At 44.2% G+C, this 21,152-nt stretch overlaps 1 protein-coding gene across 2 annotated transcripts in view; it reads right to left on the bottom strand.

Moving 5' to 3' along the window:
* LOC146204203 (uncharacterized) overlaps nucleotides 1-21,152 on the bottom strand; it is a 297,879-nt gene that overhangs the window by 63,518 nt on the left and 213,209 nt on the right. For both annotated transcript variants that reach the window (XM_084589150.1, XM_084589151.1), the window contains one exon: nucleotides 20,458-20,645. In XM_084589150.1, coding sequence (XP_084445276.1) covers nucleotides 20,458-20,625 — 168 coding nt within the window. In that variant the 5' untranslated portion in view covers nucleotides 20,626-20,645. The remainder of the gene's footprint in view (nucleotides 1-20,457; nucleotides 20,646-21,152) is intronic.

The following is a 21,152-nucleotide window of genomic DNA, read 5'->3' as shown; positions in this document are numbered from 1 at the left end:
GTGTGTGTGTGTGTGTGTGTGTGTGTGTGTGTGTGTGTGTGTGTGTGTGTGTGTGTGTGTGTGTGTGTGTGTGTGTGTGTGTGTGTGTGTGTGTGTGTGTGTGTGTGTGTGTGTGTGTGTGTGTGTGTGTGTGTGTGTGTGTGTGTGTGTGTGTGTGTGTGTGTGTGTGTGTGTGTGTGTGTGTGTGTGTGTGTGTGTGTGTGTGTGTGTGTGTGTGTGTGTGTGTGTGTGTGTGTGTGTGTGTGTGTGTGTGTGTGTGTGTGTGTGTGTGTGTGTGTGTGTGTGTGTGTGTGTGTGTGTGTGTGTGTGTGTGTGTGTGTGTGTGTGTGTGTGTGTGTGTGTGTGTGTGTGTGTGTGTGTGTGTGTGTGTGTGTGTGTGTGTGTGTGTGTGTGTGTGTGTGTGTGTGTGTGTGTGTGTGTGTGTGTGTGTGTGTGTGTGTGTGTGTGTGTGTGTGTGTGTGTGTGTGTGTGTGTGTGTGTGTGTGTGTGTGTGTGTGTGTGTGTGTGTGTGTGTGTGTGTGTGTGTGTGTGTGTGTGTGTGTGTGTGTGTGTGTGTGTGTGTGTGTGTGTGTGTGTGTGTGTGTGTGTGTGTGTGTGTGTGTGTGTGTGTGTGTGTGTGTGTGTGTGTGTGTGTGTGTGTGTGTGTGTGTGTGTGTGTGTGTGTGTGTGTGTGTGTGTGTGTGTGTGTGTGTGTGTGTGTGTGTGTGTGTGTGTGTGTGTGTGTGTGTGTGTGTGTGTGTGTGTGTGTGTGTGTGTGTGTGTGTGTGTGTGTGTGTGTGTGTGTGTGTGTGTGTGTGTGTGTGTGTGTGTGTGTGTGTGTGTGTGTGTGTGTGTGTGTGTGTGTGTGTGTGTGTGTGTGTGTGTGTGTGTGTGTGTGTGTTCGGTTAGAAAATTAAAATTTTGCTTGGGACTTCCCGGAAAGACAAAGCAAACATCTCTCTTGAGGGGAAGCGCACCGCGCGACACTATTCACCGAAGCACGTGTCGCGCCCATTTCTTGACGGAGAATTGCGTGTGCGCGCTGTGAGAAAATTAAAACGTCACGCAGATGGATAGAGTTAACCTGTACCAACGCGCGGTTTTAGTTTCGGATATTGTTGCTATTTTGTTGCGAGCAAAAGAAAAGGCAGCCATGAAGAGAAGTGTTATAAGCTGTCCTAAAAGCTCATAGTTTCATAACTTATCAAGTGATAATTGAAAGGAGCGGGAATTGTATTTCATGCATGAGACTCGACAAAGTCGCACGAATATCTAAATCTAAATAAAGTTGGTGCAAAATTATAATATTGTCGTTCTATAAGACGGGGTGAGGATTTTGTTTAAAAAACATTTTGATTTTGCAACCTTCTGTTAACGCACTGTTTCATCTTCTTTCGCGGAAAACGAAAAGATAGAATTTTTCTGTGCGCATTTTCCCTTACGAAACGAGGTATTTTCAAATTTGGAACCTGCTGATAGATCTTTTTTCTTTTTTTGCTTTCAGCACGTATATTACGCTTTCGTAATCGCGGCTTCCAAAAGGTTGCGTTTAACTTTCTTTCTTTTTTTTTCTGCCCACGTTGAGCAGTAAAATGGAGCGTTTTCAGAGTTTTTGTCTGTATAAGTATTTAAAAAAAAAAGCAATTCCAGAGCTTCATTTGCCGTTTCTTGAGCAACTTGTTAGTAGATTTAATCAAAGCCTTTTAGACGGCTCGAACTATAAGTATTCATCTAAGAGAGTTGGTTTCGCTGAATTAAAAGAAAAAAACGACATTCCTGTGTAGCATTAATATAGCCCATAAATATACAAAGATTCATAATTCTTTCTTGCTTAGAGCCCATAGTTCTAGTCCGGGTTGTGCAATATAATTGCTTCTACTGCCGTAAAATTTAGGGCCCCTTCATCTAACAGAGTTTAAGAAAAATTTGCATAAGAAAGAAAAAATATGGAGAATGCGAAGCAAAGTTTAATCTAGTTTTGAGCTCTAATGCAAGCTGTTTCCGTTTATAAGATTGATGTAAAGTTTCATAGATATTACTTCTATCACACCTAATCAAAAGCGAAAATATAAAAGACAATTGCGAGGTCTCACTCCACCTGATATCGGGCTACAAGGGCTACGCTGCTTAACTCGACGCCCATTATGGGCGCTAATCTGCTAAACTTCAACAGTGTGCGCATAGTAGCCACCTTTCATATACTTGAAAATAAAGAGCTCACGTTATCCAAATTGGCCATAACACAGCGTACGCTTGTAGCTTCTTATACCAGAGGGCGTCGGCGCATGCACGAATACGGAAGGACATTCTTCAGCACCTATCAAGAACCAAATACGCAGTCGCGAGAGGTTTCCTTGTTTCTTTTATTCCCACGTACGATACCGAAAATTTGTTCTGCCGCCCTGGTGTCCGGGTCTACATGCCTAAATTTGCGCCGTTACCCAATTCTTTGAACAATCCCACTCACTAATGCGGTAGAAGCAGACGGGGATGGAATGTGACGTCTGCCGAAGTGGTGGCCGCAGTCCAACGTGAGTGAGGATACACATTGCACTAAACAGTGCCACGCACTGCACTAAGTGCGGGCCTCCTTTTTTTTTTTTTGCCTTTGGCATTGTTTGCAGACGTGCACACACACATCTGCACTGAGAGAAGGCATGCCCGGCACGTAGCTGTATCCGTAAGGCTGACCACAAATGACGGTAGAAGGTAGGCAGAAAGCAGGAATGAAAGTGCTAGAGATGTGGACGCATTGTTTTTACGTTTCGTTCTTGGAATAATTGCCCGTTTATTTTTTTATTTACATGGACATAAAAAGTGATGTTGGAACTTGATAGCGGTGGCGGATTCTTCGTTCTGCATAAGGAAAGGAGTACAATGTAACTGCCGGCATAACACTCAACAGAGCAGACACAGTACAAGTTGAACCTATCTAGCAGACTGAAATGCCTTTTATCACGGGGAAGTCCTTCTTCAGTCGACTTCTAAAATTAGCTTGCTCGGAGCAATCCAATACTAGATTAATCCCATCCTCGTCATGGCCACATGCACGTCGAAGATTTCCTGCATGCCCAATTCACATAGACAATGTTTCGTAAAGGTTGTCCCCGACAGTACACGGTGAATTATTTTTTTCAAGGGCTTTCCCTCTTGCGTCTATGAATTTGATTTCGCCGAAGCTTTTTCTTTCTATATTACGTGGGCTTCTGTTGAATGGGGTGCCTTGTGCCCACTGTCAAAACACACACACACACACACACACACACACACACACACACACACACACACACACACACACACACACACACACACACACACACACACACACACACACACACACACACACACACACACACACACACACACACACACACACACACACACACACACACACACACACACACACACACACACACACACACACACACACACTTTTCTCTCTCTCTCTCTCTTTCTCACTCACGTACAAACGCACACACACGCAGACACAAGAGAGCGCGCACGCACAGACGCACGCACGCTCGCATATGCACACGCACACATGCACATACGCGCGCACACACTCGCACAGCTGCCTTTTCGCCGAAAGATGGCTGTAGTGCCAACGCAGTAAAGAAACCGAAATACTACAGGAGGAGCTAACAGGGGAAGGTAAGCTTCTCGGTCAAAAATTACGTGTGGGAGGATGGAGAGTAGGAAGTGGAGGTAACGATCAAGTTACAAATGGAAAGGTTAGCTTCTGCTGGCTTTGGTTGCGTGTAAGCGGCAGACAACGGCCACGCTGTCGAAAACAGCGCTTTCTTTCGTACGTTGCGTGCGACTGTGTTCTGTGGGCACATGAGCGTTCGTATGTAAGCCTATAGTCAAGCTCTAAGAAAAAACGGATGCGAAGCCCTCGACTACTGTGCTTTAGTTCGAAATGCAATTTTATGAACACGTTTTCTACGACTGCATCCAGCCCACCATTCAATGCACACAGAACACATTTCGATTTCAGCGTTCGCTTCACAAGCCTCCAAGTTCTAACAACGTCTTTTTTTTTTCTTTCTTTCTTTCTTTCTTTTTTTACGGAAATGGCACACCATTCTAGCGCTGTCCTGACTGCATCATTTTGAATGCGATCCGATGTTTAGGCAGGCTACAGCAGTTGCCTTTGGCACTTGAAATCGCAGTTGCGCGTTAAATTAAACACACAGCCACAGTTGGTTCAGAGCCAGTGCGAAACGCTGTAGCAATGTGGCAGGAATTCAGGTAAAGGGAATGTGGTCTCGTAATACACGCGCGACGAAGCGTGGCTTTTCATAATTTCGAAAGAATGTTGCGCCTTTGCGCACGCGTGTTAGTGCCTACCGCGCAGCTTCATCAAACTGCGACCCCTCCCGATTTCCTCTAAGGCTCGCACTAGAGCCTTACATTGAAACACGATACAGTCATTGCACCATACACGCACGGTTCTGGTCGCACGCTACTCGTAGTATTTAAGGTTGGAAACAATAGAAAAAGAGTCAGTACATGTGAACATCGCGCCGGAAACCGAAACGTTTTACTGCAGCATGCTATAACATGGATTGTGCACGCATTTTCCATACAATTGAAAACACGCAACTAAACTATTCCTAGCTAAACATTGTCTCACTCTTTGTAGTTTCTTGTGCACGTCTGCTCAGTTTAAAAAACTGAGCGTAACAAGCGTGCTAGAACACAACATAATTTCAACAAAATGCAAACATATTTTCTCACTTTGCAGCTTATGATACGCGCCACATGCCGTGCGTGTATGAAGCAGCCCTCCATTAGCCTAGAACCAAAAGTGGAATGAAACGAGACGTGATTGCACATATACTTCGCATTCGGCCAACTTAGGTAAATCGGCTGCAATTATTTTTTCTTTCCAATCTAGTCGAAAAGTGTAATCGGTGTCGAAGTCAGAAGTTCTTGTCATTCAGCGAGAAAAAATAATACATCTCAGAGTAACAAAATTTGCTAATAAGTTTAACCTATGGCTTTCGTAAGGGCCGGCCGACTGAGGTTGCTCTGTTATAAAGCAAAAAAAAAAAATTAAAGGATTTGAAGATAGAGAAAGAATCGCTAGCTTGTATATTGATTTCTCAAAGGCATTGATCGCCTTTATTATTCAAAATTTCCTCAAAAATTAGAATTGCATGGAATAAGAAAATCTTGCTAAACTCAATAACGTCATATTGAAATAACGCAAGAAATGCGTGTCAATAGAAAGTCACTCTTTAACTTTCAAAGTAATTATTGCTAGAGTACCTCAAAGGAGCATCCTGGGACCCTTGCTATTTAATTTTTGTATTAATGATACCAGAAGTATCCCTACAATTGCAAAGCTTGTAATATGTGATGATGATGACACCTTGTTTCGCAGTAACAGTTATGATTCCCTAAAGATATACTTGAGGACAACCCTGAATTGCTTACATTCTTAGAGTATAGCAAATTCACTCCAAATGAACAGCAAGAAAACAAAAGTCGTTATTTTCCCCCCAAGGCGTTTCGTGAGTGATTACCTATGAAATGCATCAATTTAACCCTTAGCGACAAAACCATAGAAATGCTTCATACAATAAAATACTTGGCGTGCATTTTCATAGGTACACGTTATACGAGGTGCATCGGCATAACATCAAAGTTCAATAATTTTCTATTGACTTCAATTAAGTTACATGTTGTTGTTTTTAATGGACTATTTCAGTCAGAAAGTTTTCTTGTGCGGGGAAACACAACACTTACAAACTTACAGCAGATTCACATGCTACAGAAAAAAGCAGTGCGCCTTATCGCAGGAGTCGAGCCATATGTGCGCACTAGAAGCCTGTTTATGCCCTTCAAAGTAATTTTTGTACATAGCCTCTTATACGTTAGCCAAGTGATATAAGCAAGCGAAGCCCTATTTCAAACCATTTCAAATGAAAGTGTAGGGTAAGGTATCCACATCACGGTCACCTGAGATTTGGAAAGTTCCATTCATACGGTCAAATTTCAGCCGTGAAATGCTTGAATAACTCTCTCATAACCTTGCTAAATTATCTTCATAAACACAATAGAAATATAGCAAGTGTTGGCCCTAAAACTTTGAAGACATTTTTTTTTTTTTTTTTTTGCAAAACAAGAGTGACGGTTATGCTCTCTAAGAACTGTACAATTGATGCTCTTGCTTATGAACTGTATTAAGTATATCGTTTCGTTCTTTTTCTATATTGCCACGTGCCTAGCGCCGCGCGACTGCTGTGCTTTGCCGTTGTCAGATGGGGAGGGGGATTGACACCCGGAGGTGCCGTGCCCCAGAGTCACACATAACTCATCAGCCCATCATCATCCATTCAACACCTCCGGCAAAGTCCCCCCCAGGGCCAAGTGGGGTCTGGGAGAGTTTTTTAGTTCGAGGTGAGGGTCCTACCCGGACAAGGGGGCCGCCGCGTGATGCCCTCACAGGAGTGAGTGTCATCAAACGCAAAGACGGCCTGCAGCGCCATCGTGGCATCGAGCCGACGAGGCGAACCTTCATGACATCACAAGTGTCACTAAGGACAACCAATCCCTGTGAGAAAATCATAATGACACAGAGAGTGTTCCACCCTTAACCGAAAAAAATCACAGACGGTCCGCACCAAATCTTCGAGAACCTCTGCTCGCCAAGGATGCGACGTTCCCGCTGCAGGCAGAACCAGACCTCTTTCCGTACTTTTGCAATTACTTCATGGAGGCCCGGAACTCTGCTGTTGTATGCGGCCGCGCAGCGTGCCAGCCATACTTGGTACGCGCACTCTACGAGCAAGAGGACGAACTGGTTAACGGCCACACCTGGCAACGGGTTCAGGTATTGCACGGTCTGGTACGGTATACCCGGAAGCTGGAAGAGGTTAGCTACACGACGGAGAAGCGCTTCAGGAAGGAGACACTGCGAGAATATGTGCACAGTGTTCTCTCTACCACCACAAGTCGGACAAGTTGGTCGCAGGCTGGTCCGTGTAAACGCCGGCGCCTTAATGGGGAGGACTCCCCTGGCGAAGCGGTACATAAAGGACGCTCTGCTTGCTTCCAAAAAATCCGCTGTGATGTACCGCCAGCTGGGCTTAACATTAGCGAGGTCGTAAAGACGGAGGTGAGGGGGGAGAGAGGGAGTCAGAAGCCTAACTAGTTCCTTTAGGGGAACCGAAACCACATCAATGTCCGCCTCCTCCTTACGCAGACGCTCAAGGCAGGTAGCTGCCTGAGCATAAAAAGGGGAAGGAGAGCCCGATCGTGGCACGCAATGAGAATATGTGCTCTGGGCGAAAAGGCGGAGTCGAGTACTCAGAAAAAACGAAGTCAGGCTTTGAGTCAGAGGCATGTCCGAGTTCAATGCCACTTGGGTCCACCTGACGTGCAAGGCTGAGGCTACGATGCCAAGGTCGGAGATGCCGAGGCCTCCCCTCTCCCTAGGCAGCTTCACCACAAGTCTTTTGACCTTGTCAGGAGCTCCACTCCACAAGAAACGGAAAAGGATCCGCTCCAGGTGAAGCTTCGTCCGTGCTGACAAAGGTGTTACGCCAGCGACATAGGTCAGCACCGAGAACAGGAGGGACCGAGTGATAGTGGCTCGAGCCGTAAGCGGACACAAGAGCTTCTCATACTCTCTTGCCCTCGATTCAATTTTCTCTTGAGCAGAGGACCAATTCCTATCTGAAAGGCCTTGTGAATTGAAATAAAAACCAAGGAGACGGACTTCAGCCTTCACGGGAAGACCATGAGCGGGCTGAGGACTGGATGGTGCACACCCAAAATAGAGGGTGGCACTCTTCGACCTATTAACCTTAGCCCCACTCGCCTTACAGTACACCTCCATGACATCCAGAACGGAGGAGACAGAAGCCTCATCCGGGACGACAATGGTTAGGTCATCTGCATAGGCAAAGATGGGAGCTGGTGGAGAACCTGGCGGGAGCGGAAAGCGAGCTATGCGACTGTCTCGAGAGAGCCTTTGTAACAGGGGTTCAAATGCGAGCACGTAGAGGGCAGGAGATAGGGGACATCCCTGCCTGACTCCACGGCCCACGTCAAAAACTTCGGAGGTGCGTCCTAGCACAGTAACGGCTGAAACTGGCCTGGTATATAGAGCTCTGACCATGCGCTGGAAATCAGAGTCTATACCAGCTTCCTCCAGGACTTAGAATAAGTAGGAATGACTAACAACATCAAAAGCCTTCTCCTGATCAAACGAACAAAGAATACCCTGAAGATTTCTATGTTGAGCCCAGAGGAAAAGGTCCCTAAGGGCAAAACCGTGAAGCTGATTGGAACGACCAGGAACACTACAAGCCTGATATGGACCTATAATGTCTGGAAGAAAAGAAGTTAACCGAGAGGACAGGCACTTGGCTATGAGCTTGTAGTCGACGTTCAGGAGCGTGATGGGACGCCAGGCTCGTAGGTCAGTGCGTCTCGACTCATCCTTACAAAGGAGAGTGATTCGTCCTTCCCTCTGAGTACCTGAGAGCGTCCCCTCACCCAGGAGCCTGTTTACAAGAGCGGTGAAAGGCTTCCCGAGCTGCTTCCAGAACTTGACATAAAACTCAACAGTCAGGCCGTCCGAACCTGGGCTACGATTTCTGTGGAACGATTTGAGCGCCGCTTCTAATTCTGTCTCATCCAAGGGAGCTCCTGATAGGTGAACTGGTTTGGAGGGGGATTCAAGTGGAAAAGTAGCTGTGGTTGGAGCTGGAGCCTGATATAGGACGGAATAAAACTGCCGTGCTGCTTGATGCCGACGACGACGAAGCGGTTGTTGGCTCGAGAGGCGTGCTGGGGCTGGACTCTGTTATCGGAACTAGAAGCCGACCTTATTCTCGGGTCCTAGTCTACGTGTACCTTCACGGCTGCCTGTGGCTTGAGTCGTGACAATATAATCAAGAAATATTTGTGTCGTGCTAGACATATGATTTGCTTGACTTTCTTCTTACGCCAGCAAAATCTGAATTTATCTGTAATGTGTATATGTTATTCTAAATATATTGTTATGCATGTCAGTGTGTATCTGTTGCATGTGCCTTGTAAAAGGGGGCTCGGACCCCATCAAGTGATATTTTATCAATTTTCTTCGAGCCCTCTCTTCGCTCCGACGGAAATAAAATCCCAATTCGAGTTCCAAGACGTGGATTAGGCGTTGCAATGATGTTTTCACCTCCTTTCGTGCCATTACTCACCACACCATTGACTGCTCCCTTATTTTCCTTTACTCCCCACCTATTGCGGGTTTTTAATCAACCTCGCGTATAGTGAAGTTGGCGGGAGAGGGAGAAAAAGCGAGTAAACAAAGAAAATACTAGAAAGTTTACCGGACTCCAGCCCTGTTGGCTCCACTGTACAAAGAAAAGGTGGAGAAGGAAGCAAAGAGATGGAAAAATAAGCTGAATGAAAAGATTAACGAGCACCCTAGTACACATAAGACCTATACATGTACAATCAGGCTTGAAGGGTAGCCCGCTGCTGCCGAATGAACAACCTGGGTGGATACAACAATGTAAATTATGCATGCCGACTGTAATTATGCATGCCGACTGCATGCATAATTCACAGAATACTTTGCTTACACATTCGTTCTTTGCGGGGAGTGCAATGATGACCGGCAGAAAATGAAACACACACACACACACACACACACACACACACACACACACACACACACACACACACACACACACACACACACACACACACACACACACACACACACACACACACACACACACACACACGCACGCACGCACGCACGCACGCACGCACGCACACACACACACACACACACACACACACACACACACACACACACACACACACACACACACGCACACACAAGTAAAATTGCGGAGGACCACAAACTGATAACTTCTTTCGTGATAAGCGAACGGTGGATACAATTCCCCATTTCTTAACGTTTCATGCATTACGAGGCCCAGCAAAACAAGACACGGCGAAATAGCGCAGCCAATTCGCGTTCAGGCGCGGCAGCATCGCTCGCTCTGCGACAGCGCGATCGCGTTGCGCAGTGTTGTAACTCAGCCCATAGTGTGGCGCAGGCGACTGCACTCGGCGAAATTGTGATGCTCCGAGTGAGTTAGCTGCGCTTTGTTTCGGGTCCGGCCTAGACGAGTGCGCTGACCAGACTTAGGTCTAGCTGCCTGGCGTTGACCGTGCCGGCAAAAGCAACGGTATATCGTCGTTGGACTCTTGTCTGGTCGTGCTCTTGAGCGCAGTTTGCCCGGAGGCTAACCGGACTGCGTAACGCCCGAAAACGAGTGACTGTACGTTTCTGAGCTGTTTTCTCCCTTTATACCAAAAGAGGTAGATGCTGCCTCGTGCATGCTTCTGAACTTCTTTATACGTAAAAAAAAAAAAAGGGATAAAGCACAACACGGAGGCCCGCCTCAAGCACGGACCACAGGACTCATTCAGATTCATAAAATATTTACGGCCTAGAAGGGGACGCAAATGGCAAGAAGGTAAAGGCAGGAATAAATGTTGCCACAAAAAACTAGCCCTGCAATGGTAAAGTGAAACAAGAATAAAGTTATTTACTAAGAAAACTAAGCATGAATATGCATCATCTGAAAAATCCCATTCCATCGCCTGAAAACAGCAGTAAAAGTATAACGAACTCGTCGGTCTTCCACGTAAGGGCACTGATTTTAGTGCCAAATTTGTAATTCTGTTTTGCGCTTGCTCTTGTGATAGCTCTCGAGACCGCTTTCCTCGAAGACGCACTTTTCGAAGGCGCTCCTGAATAAAATTGCACGCTTTCAAACAAACGGCAACCAAACTGCGGTTACTCGAGATGGTTCCTTCAAGCTTGACTGTGTGATTGCGTATACGTGGTGGGAGATTAACGGCAATGCGATCCCTTAGCAGCCAGCGAATACCCGTTAAAAACAGAAACAAAAAAAAATAAACGCGCTTCTAGGAATGCGGTGGTAAATCATTTTAAGCACGATACTGAGCTTCCAAAAGATCTTAACTACAAAAAAAGAAACGTTGATTCCGCAAAACAACCGCTATGTACCATGGACATAACTGCTGCGCTGCATTTTTGTTTTCATATTCGCTGTGTTTTTTTTTTTGTTTGTTTTTTGTTTTGTTTTTTGTCTTTGTTTTCGTTTTTTCCCAGCTTCAATACTTCACTCATAAACGGCACTTTCTCCAATTTAGGATACATAGTTTTTACTCTACAAAACTACAGACAACTTCGAATTGCCGTCCAAAGCGTTTCAAATGGTGCCCGCATCCATTTTAAACATTGCTTTCGCACTTACTGCATTGGCATTTTCGGTTGTGTGTGTCAATGCAGTAATCTTCCTTCGGTTGTGTGTGCCAATGCAGAAATCTTCCTTTCTTTCTTGTTTTATGTTCACTGCGAGAGAGTTCGATGGGTGTGGGTGTGTGTGTGTGGAGGGGGGGAGGGGATTGTGCGTTAAAAGCTCAGTCACTTAGCGAATGCGAAATAGGCATTACATTTCAGAGTCCGGCATGTTGTGGAATGTTATCGCAGAACCGGCGGGCTTCGAAACGTCACATCCAAGTTAAGACTTATTTACTTACGCCATAACGCATGCGGCTCGTTCGGTCGAGAAGGCATCGCCGTCTTCGTAAAAAAGAAACTGCAACAAAAATATGAAAAAAAAAAATTCTGCGGGACGAATATTCGCGTCTACACTTTAGCGAAGCTTGAGCGTGCTCCTAATATTTTTACGTCGTGAGTAATTTCAGTGCTTTACACGTTCAGAATATATACCTGCGAGTTACATGAAACTGATTACAGTATGCTCGTTTTTGTGTGTTGTCTCTTTTCGCTTAATCATTATATAGGTATCTACACTAAATACAATGGTGGTCATCTTCAGACATCGCAGTTAAATATTTTGTGAATTCATCCCACCCGCTGTCATTCCCCTCTGTTCTTTGTTAATACGTTGTGAGCCAACATTTTGTTTGAATCTGATGTGACTGTTGTTGAATAGTTGTATTGTCAAGTGTGAGGAATCCGCCTTTTTCACAAACTCGCTATGCGCATGCGCGTCTTTTCCTTGGTTGAAAACAAACCACCAGCCCCCGCGGCGCATGTGCAGTAGCCGGAGCTGATCAGTTCAAATTCGTGACAGGCGTACGCGACAGATGGCGGTAGCTGTCAAAAACACATATTACCATTTCGCAGGTGGCTGCGTCCAACAAGTACGTTTTCAACCAGTAGCAGACTAATTGTCAACCACTTCCAGAGAGCGCCACATTTTGTGAAAACGGCGGATTGTCATCTATCGCGATAGACGTTCCCGCCATGTGCTGACAGGCTGTCTGGGCCGCATTTAAGCAGCCCATGTACGTACGTATGTATGTATGTATGTATGTATGTATGTATGTATGTATGTATGTATGTATGTATGTATGTATGTATGTATGTATGTATGTATGTATGTATGTATGTATGTATGTATGTATGTATGTATGTATGTATGTATGTATGTATGTATGTATGTATGTATGTATGTATGTATGTATGTATGTATGTATGTGTGTGTGTGTGTGTGTGTGTGTGTGTGTGTGTGTATGTATGTATGTATGTATGTATGTATGTATGTATGTGTGTATGTGTGTATGTGTGTATGTGTGTATGTGTGTATGTGTATGTATGTATGTATGTATGTATGTATGTATGTATGTATGTATGTATGTATGTATGTATGTATGTATGTATGTATGTATGTATGTATGTATGTATGTATGTATGTATGTATGTATGTATGTATGTATGTATGTATGTATGTGCGTGCTATTCGGATAATAAAACATCAAGAAAGAAAAGACAAATGCGTATTTTGCTCGACGTATGAAGGGATGCAGCACTATGGCTGTGAAAATAAAAACAATTTCTGTACATTAAAGTATTCTACTATGTCTGCATTTTCTACAAGAACAAACACTTGCAAAACTCTTCCCACACACAACCGCAGCGGTCAGTGCAGCCCGACAGTGATAGGCTGGCCACTATCCGTCATGACGAGTAAAATAGCCCATTCATTCCAGTAGGAAAGCAGCTAAGCTTTGCTCATATTATGCCCTATGAAAAGCGGTTAAGTTCTTTCTATAGGTAATGTGACGCATTATGGGCTATCGATTAATTAATCATTAGGTGCCGCTTCCACATACACGTCACCAGTCGCACGGACCCTGGGGTGCCACTTTCATGTTTCAACAGTTTACGGAGTTTACTTCCAAAAGCAACTAAACATACGTGGAACGCCGCTGTGGAGAGCGCGAGATAATTTTGACCGCCTGGGGCTCTTTAACGTGCACTGACGTCGCGCAGTATACAAGCATCTTTGCATTTCGCCTCCATCGAAACGCGACCTCTGCGATTGGAAATCAGAACTGCTGACTCGTTGTCTGAAGAGAAAGGTTGGCCTAACTACTGTGGCAGGCAGATCTCCAGCATTAAATCTGCATATTTTAAATTATCTGTTTACGTTAAGTGCAGATAGAGACCTTACTTTCACCGACAGTTTCTCCTTAAGCCTATGGATGACGGCATGTACAAACCCAACACTGACCGTATGAAGAAAAATGAGCTATAACAGATGATAGTTTCGAAATGTTAACCTTTTTAAGCTTATTTTTCTTCCATTTGGCGAGTGCGTCTTTTGCGCATGCCGACATACTTTTTCCCCGTCAGGCGAGTTGTACTCAAACCTCATAGAGCTGATTGCCTCTTTTTTATTGTTTGCTTGTTGCGTCAAGTCTGTACAGGGATGAGAAATAAAGATTGGCAAAGTAATGAAATAACGAAGTGCAACACTAGGCTTTGCGCCGCTTTATAGCGATCGAGGGCAACGGAAAGGCATGCGTACAACCTTAGCATTAGGATGTCGCCACGTTTTCGTGCGTCTTGCTCGTATTTTGACGACAACCATGACGAAGCCACGTTGAAGAAATGCAACCGTATACATACGTTGTTTATGCTCTGCCTAGCATATTTTGCATACAACATGCTTAAGTAAATAATTTACGTGGGTGCCATTTAACAACCCTGGATACAAGCGGGATGGGCACGCACAAATACAGCAGCGTTAGTCGGCCGCAAAACACATTGGTATTACCTGCTGGGTGCCGCGGCGGTGGTGCAGTGGCTACGTTTTTCCGTTTTTCGACAGAGCCGAAAGTAGGGCGCCCGTGTGCTGTGCGTTGTCAGTGCAAGCTAAAGAGCCCCAGATGGTCGAAATTTCCGGAGCACTCCACTACGGCGTCTCTCATAGCAGAGCTTTGACACGTTAACGTATTGCAAGCACCACTCTTGTTTTCCAGCAAATTTACCACATGCGGTAGAGAGGGAAAAAGCTTAGTCAAGCGTTCACTTCTTTAATGCAGAGATCACCATGTCTACCACACTCCGAGGAAACATTCTTGACTCGCCTTCCTCGCAAAACCTTATCCCTTATGCACTGGGTCATTATTCCTAAACATAGCGCATTACCTCACGTCCCGTTTATTGTTTCCTGTCTGTTCGGCATTTTTTGTTAGCCTGGATCGGTGAACGATATTGTTGTCTGTACCGGGTAACCTAAAGTGCGCACCAGTAAAAGCAGCGTGATAGTTTAATTATTTCAAATATCACTTTGCCCTCCGCCTAACATGTGAGGCAGGCTCACTACACTTTGTGTAAAACTAAGTCCTGGAGCATCAATGGACAAGAAGTGGAAGCTGTGACAGATTTTCTCTTCTTGGGCTCCAAGATTACCTCGGAAGGAGACTGCAGCCATGAAATTAGGAGACGCCTGCTTCTGGGAAAGAGAGCAATGGTTAGCCTTGACCGCCTAGTAAAGAGCAGAGACATTAGTCTGCCAACCAGGATCCGTGTAACTCGTGCTATGGTCTTTCCAGTTGTGATGTATGGATGCGAGAGTTGGACTGTGAAAAAGGCTGACCGCCGAAGAATTGACGCGTTTGAATTGTGGTGCTGGCGAAGACTCTTGAGAGTTCCTTGGACTGCCAGAAGATCAAATCAGTCGATATTGTGGACCATAAACCCTGACTGCTCATTGGAGGGTCAAATTCTAAAGTTAAAGCTCAGCTACTTTGGTCATCTGATGAGAAGAGAGGAGTCGCTGGAGAAAGATTTGATGTTGGGAAAGGTTGAGGGTCGCCGGAGAAGGGGTAGGCAACGAACGCGATGGTTAGATGGCATCCTCGAGGCACTGCAGATGAAGTTATGTGATGTTAGGAAGATAGTGAGAGACCGGAAAGCGTGGTGTGATGTGGTCCATAGGGTCACGAGGAGTCGGACACGACTGAACGACTGAACTGAACACAAAAAAGCATGGACATTAATTTACGTAAGGAACCAGCAGTAGCGCTACATTACCACCTCTTATTTTGATATTTCAACTTCAAGACACTGCAACAAAACCTTTATTAACAGCATCAATAAATGCCGTCATTGACTTTACACACACGCTGAGCTTTAAACCCTATAGTCACTAACGCTATCAAGATGCCAGCAAGGATAACACAAAAAAGGAGCCTCTTCTATATATGCAATCCTGGCAGCCAAAAGCTGAAGCAGGCGTAGTATTATGCGCAGTCAGTGACCATTTTCCAATGTTTTTATACATTAATAAGAATAGATGTGTATATTATAGACTGCATGAAACTAAGCACCAGCATATACCTAATGCCACCCTCGATTAATTTCACGACCCATGAGCACAAGTTAAATGCGATACATTTGCATTGGGAGTGAAGCTAATATGGTTGGCAGTGAATCCTACGCCCCCGTATTAAAACCGCTCTGCTATACCCCTTTCCAATAAAACGTTTCTCAATAACAACGTAAAACAAGGAAACTTGGATAACTCCGGAGTTACGTAAAGATATATAAATAAAAGATAGGCTTTACAAATATTTTTAAATACATTTTGAACAGAGGAGCTGAGCATTCATATTCAAGAAATAAAGAACTAGATTAAGAAAATTACGTAGACGGGAGCGGAACACTGCTCGACTTTGCTCGAAGTTAATGATAGTCGCCACAATTCATTTGGTTTGGTTCGTGGGATTTAATGTCCCAAAGCGACTTAGGCTGTGAGAGACGCCGTAGTGGAGGACTCCGGAAATATCGACCATCTGGGGTTCTTAAACTTGCACTGGCATCGCAAAACGGGGCCGCTAAGGCCCGGATTCGATCAAGCATACTTGGGCAGAAGAGTCGAGCACCCGTACCATCGCGCCACACCGGCGGGGCGCCACAGCTTGTTACAGTTAAGAAATGTATTAATACGGCGTGGAGCAACCATAACCTGCTCCCTGGAACTTAAAGCTTGATGATAAGTACTGTCTGGAAGAGAGGTCGCAGATGCCTTCAACTTTTTTTACCACCCGAGCTCATATCAACCTGTCACATGATATCAATATCTACACTAGTTATTAGCATAATAACTCAATTATTTTCAAACTGGTTACGATAGAGTTACTGATATGAACCTTACTAAACCTAATGACAGTCATAGCTGTGACCTAGACGGCTGTGAAGGCCTGTGAACTATGTTGCAGGCGTCATTGCTCCTGTACATGCACATATATTCAACTTACACTTAACCACCAAAAAACAAAACGGCCAAAATAACCGTCCTGTATAAGAAGAGATATCATAATGGTTTAGAAAATTATTGATCTGTGTCTATACTTCCTATATCCTCAAATACACGTGAAACGTTTGTATACAAGGTTATTTCATTCTGTCGATATACTTAACCTTTTTTTTATCATTTAATTTGGTCATGCAAAAATAAATCTACGAGCTAGCAGTGCTTGAACAAAAGGAATGCGCATTGACACAGTTTGAAAACAATGCCATCTTCATTTGGTGCTTTGGTAGATTTTTCGGAGGTATTTCATTTAGTGAAGTACGACGTACTGCTGAAAATATGTGACTGTAATCATTAACAAGACAAAATTCTCAGAAATTGCGTCTAGCTCACACAAAATAGGTTTTTAAATAGGCAATATGCATTCTGATTTAATACCTGCTATTTAAGGAGTGCCAAAAGACAGCTAAGGGCGCCATCACTTTTTAGTATGAGCCTTAATATTTCTAACATTAATTCCAAAGCTGAGTTTAATACCAATTTTGATGATACTAGCATAATCCTTTCACGGAAATGACGTTCGTCTGCTTGATCAAGGATGCAATAACATCCTGACTAAGCCACAAAACAAACCGAATCTAAATGTATGATAGGAAAACAAAAGTCGTTATATTTCTTCCTAAAACAAATACATCGCCTTTGAAAATTACCCTAAATTATATTTGGGAACACAGCGCGGAACAGGGCGCAACACAAGAAAACGAAGGTAGACAGGACGGAGCGCTGAACTGACAACTTTTATTTCAAAAGAAAGAAGGTGACCCGTATTTAAGCGGTGCCTATCAGAACACGCGATCAATTCAGGGAGCAAAACACTGCTAAAAAACCTTTCTTGAAGAAAGAATTGGCCAAAGACAACAAATTCCAAAGAAGACAAATTCTTTCTTCAAGAAAGGTTTTTTAGCAGTGTTTTGCCCCCTGAATTGATCACGTGTTCTGATAGGCACCGCTTAAATACGGGTCACCTTCTTTCTTTTGAAATAAAAGTTGTCAGTTCAGCGCTCCGTCCTGTCAACCTTCGTTTTCTTGTGTTGCGTCCTGTTCCGCGCTGTGTTCCCAAATATGAATTTGAACCAACTAGTCCAACAGCAAGTTTTACCCTAAATTATGACGTATAGACGTTGTGAAACAATTAAAATGTGTAAGAGTAGTAATCTGTTCCAGAATATCCAGTAACTCTGCGTGGACTATGCAAATGACGAATTTTAAACCGTTTAAAATGCGTTTCAAAATCAAACACACTGCTCTTTTATAATTCATTTCTTTAATCGCGTTTACTCTATGTCCAATTGGTGTAGGATATACAGCCACAGTCGCATGTCGCCAATCAACTGTGGCTAACCTCAGATATTTGCAGAAAAAATCCCTTCTTCAGATTTTAACATTCCTTGGAGCTTATCAAGCGCGGATCTTTTTCAGTAAAGCGAAGTGATGAAAATTCACAACCTCTATGAATAGTGCTAGAATGTCGTGTTTAAACATGAAATATGTAGAAACGTAAACTACATACGTAACCTTGATGAAATCCATGCCTGAAAATCAAGATACAAGCAAGACATGTGGACAATTGGACACTGCCCTATACGTCGATTAAATTCACGTAGAGATCATTTGCAATTGGCTCTTCCTTTCATGTTAAAAATATAGGTACACAAGAAATTTGACATTTTCAGTTCGTCAGACTGTTATTTGCGTGCCATGTATTATTAAATCGTAAGGTTACCTTTTTCTTTCTTTTTTTTTTTCTGCCGGTACCTGGAACTGAATGTGAATATTGTCTCCATAACGTATAATTTGGTTTGGTTTCCCTTTTCTTTCAAACCTGTGCGTTGACGACACTCGAGTCTTATATGGTAGTATATTCGTTGTTACACGGTGAAATTGTCATTGTTTTAAACGTCTTTCTTTCCAAATCCAGACAAGCAGGGTGCTGAGGCTTTATAAAGCTGTAGCTGCCGGCTTTCATTACACCTCCACTGTCCTTATCTTTACAAATTAGGGTAGAACGAAAGATGGCTACACAGTATGAAACAGTACATATACCGAAGGAATATTTTTCACTCCTTGACCTTATTTTTGTTCTGCCCCCCCCCCCCCCCCCCCTCCCCAGCTTTTCTTCTTAGGAAGCAGAAGTGCATTTAAATCCCCGGCATTGATGATCGCGCTGCCAAGACAAGCCCACTTGTCGAAACGTTGGCTGGGATTGCGAACTGAGGATTGAAAACTCTACCCTTGTTCAGTGATCTTTCATTCTTTACAAAGTAGAAATAAAGAAAGAATTTGATCTGTTCTGCACTTTGAATGAGCGTACAGTGCAACAGTATTTCAGATTGCCGTCGCTGGCTACTTTGCGCCAAATTGGCTACTTTGCGACCCTGTCTGGCTGTCAAAATTTCAGTTTGGCTCCGTGGCTACTGCGAACGTTTGCCTTGGCGCATTTACTAGTCACTGAATAGTAATGGATGGTACAGTAACAAGCAAATAAAGACAATTAAACCTTTATTTGCAGTTTCGCAGTCACCACTGACGATGTGCGCCCGTCGTCGCCGCCAGCGGGGACAGTGCGCATCGATCAAATTTTGCGCTCTCCTAGAGAGCCTAAATACGTGTGCGGGGCACCACTTTAAAGACACGCTTGTATGCGCTTGTGGGCTTCGTACTCGAGGCGCGGTGCACTGTTTAGGGAACACATCCTATATAGTTCCTCCGCGAGGATGACGCATGCTAAATGTTGTGGTGGAGTCATGCTTGTGCCAAGAGCGGCGGTAGTCACCCCAAGGTTTAGTCAGGCCGCAACAAAATGCACCAAGCCCTTCATTCGGACCCTTATGATGAGGAGGCTCCATATCATAGTGCAGTCCTCCTTGCTCCCTCACGGATATGTGAACCTCTCCCCAATGTTCATTTATATTTATGAAGAAAGATGTGTAGAAAAGCAACATCGCTACCCTAGCGCGATGCGTTTGATGAAATATTTTTGAGTTCGGAGGCACGAGACGACATCGTACTAGGGCACTTGGAGTGAATGCTATTTTCATCACATAGTGAATGCGCATTTAAAATGTTTCAGCTGCCACTTTCTTTCAGTTAATTCACTGACCGCGTGTTCGTTTTGGCGAACTAAACAAAAACAGAATGCACGGCAAAATGAAGTTGGACTTGCGGTAGTTCTATGTCTAAAATTCGATATCAGAATCCAAGAAAATACAACTGTTACTTTTAACGGTCCGCCTGAGTTGTTGGCTAGACTCCGCTAAAATTACTATCGCAAAACTACTATGTATTCTAGGTGCTACGTGCACTGAACATTTAATTACCTATTTATTTGTTTGAATTCTGCACCCATATATATATATATATATATATATATATATATATATATATTCATTTATTTATTTATTTACCTATTTATTTAGGAGTACTGCCAGCCTTAATTGTAGCCCGTAGGCAGGAGTAGGCGATAAGAAGATATGAACAGAACACAGAATAGATGCAACATAAAGACATTCTCAACAAAGGTTGCACATAAAAAAATGTAAAGAAAACAGTGCTACTTATACACCATGGCTGTAGGACGAGGAGGAAGATGAGGAGGAAAGGCAGGGAGGTTAACCGGTAAAAGAAGCCGTTTGACCATGGCTGTAAAATAAAATAAAACAGTGCAACATAGGAACGCCAGAAGCAGAACGGAAAAGTATACAATAAAAATTGATTGATTGATTGATTGATTGATTGATTGATTGATTGATTGATTGATTGATTGATTGATTGATTGGATTGATTAGCTCACCTTGTCCGTGCGGACGAATGAGACGGCCCATCGGTGGTAGGCAAAGGGAAAATCTTTGGTGGTCGCGTCCCGGTGCAGGTCTCGCGTGACAGACCGCGTGGCGATGAATGTGAACACTCCCGTGTTGGAGCGATCGTTGAGCCGTGTGAAGCGGTAGAGGAGCGCCATCCCGCCGTGCCAGCCGCAGCCTGCGCACACAAAAGCAGATACGCGCGCTGTTATCAGAAAGCGAGACGCATTTAGGGATTAAAACCCCAGAGCAGCAGCGTGAAGTTGGGCGCATAATCAGATTCAAAGAAAGGAGCTTGAGCAAGCAGACAGATCAAAGAAGGAGGACGGAATGAGCAACAAAAGCGACCTTCAATTTCAACCTGACCACCTTCGCCAATGGCATAAGCAGTGGAACGCTTCAAACAACCGCCTAGAACTACGCTGAGGAGAGCTTGAATTTCCAGCTTGTCTTCCCATAAAAGGCAATTAAGTCTCCCGATTTCGCCCCTCATTCGAAAGATCTGACAACACGCTAAACGCCACCTGCGCTACCTGTACCTATCGGTGCGCCGCTGCGGCCCTTTCGTTACGCACACTGTGTACAAAAAAAAAAGGAAAAGTGGCGAGCAGTTCGAATCGTACTCATGCTTCACCAGGTAAATGGACATTGACGCCTACTGCCTACCTTGAAGGATAGACCTGTT

The sequence above is a fragment of the Amblyomma maculatum genome, chromosome 1 (genome assembly GCF_055883805.1).
Source record: "Amblyomma maculatum isolate TAMU_Amacu chromosome 1, ASM5588380v1, whole genome shotgun sequence".
In the NCBI taxonomy this organism is placed as follows: Eukaryota; Metazoa; Arthropoda; class Arachnida; order Ixodida; family Ixodidae; genus Amblyomma; species Amblyomma maculatum.
The sequence above is the reverse complement of the archived record's forward strand: the minus strand, read 5'-3'. Positions and strand labels throughout refer to the sequence as shown.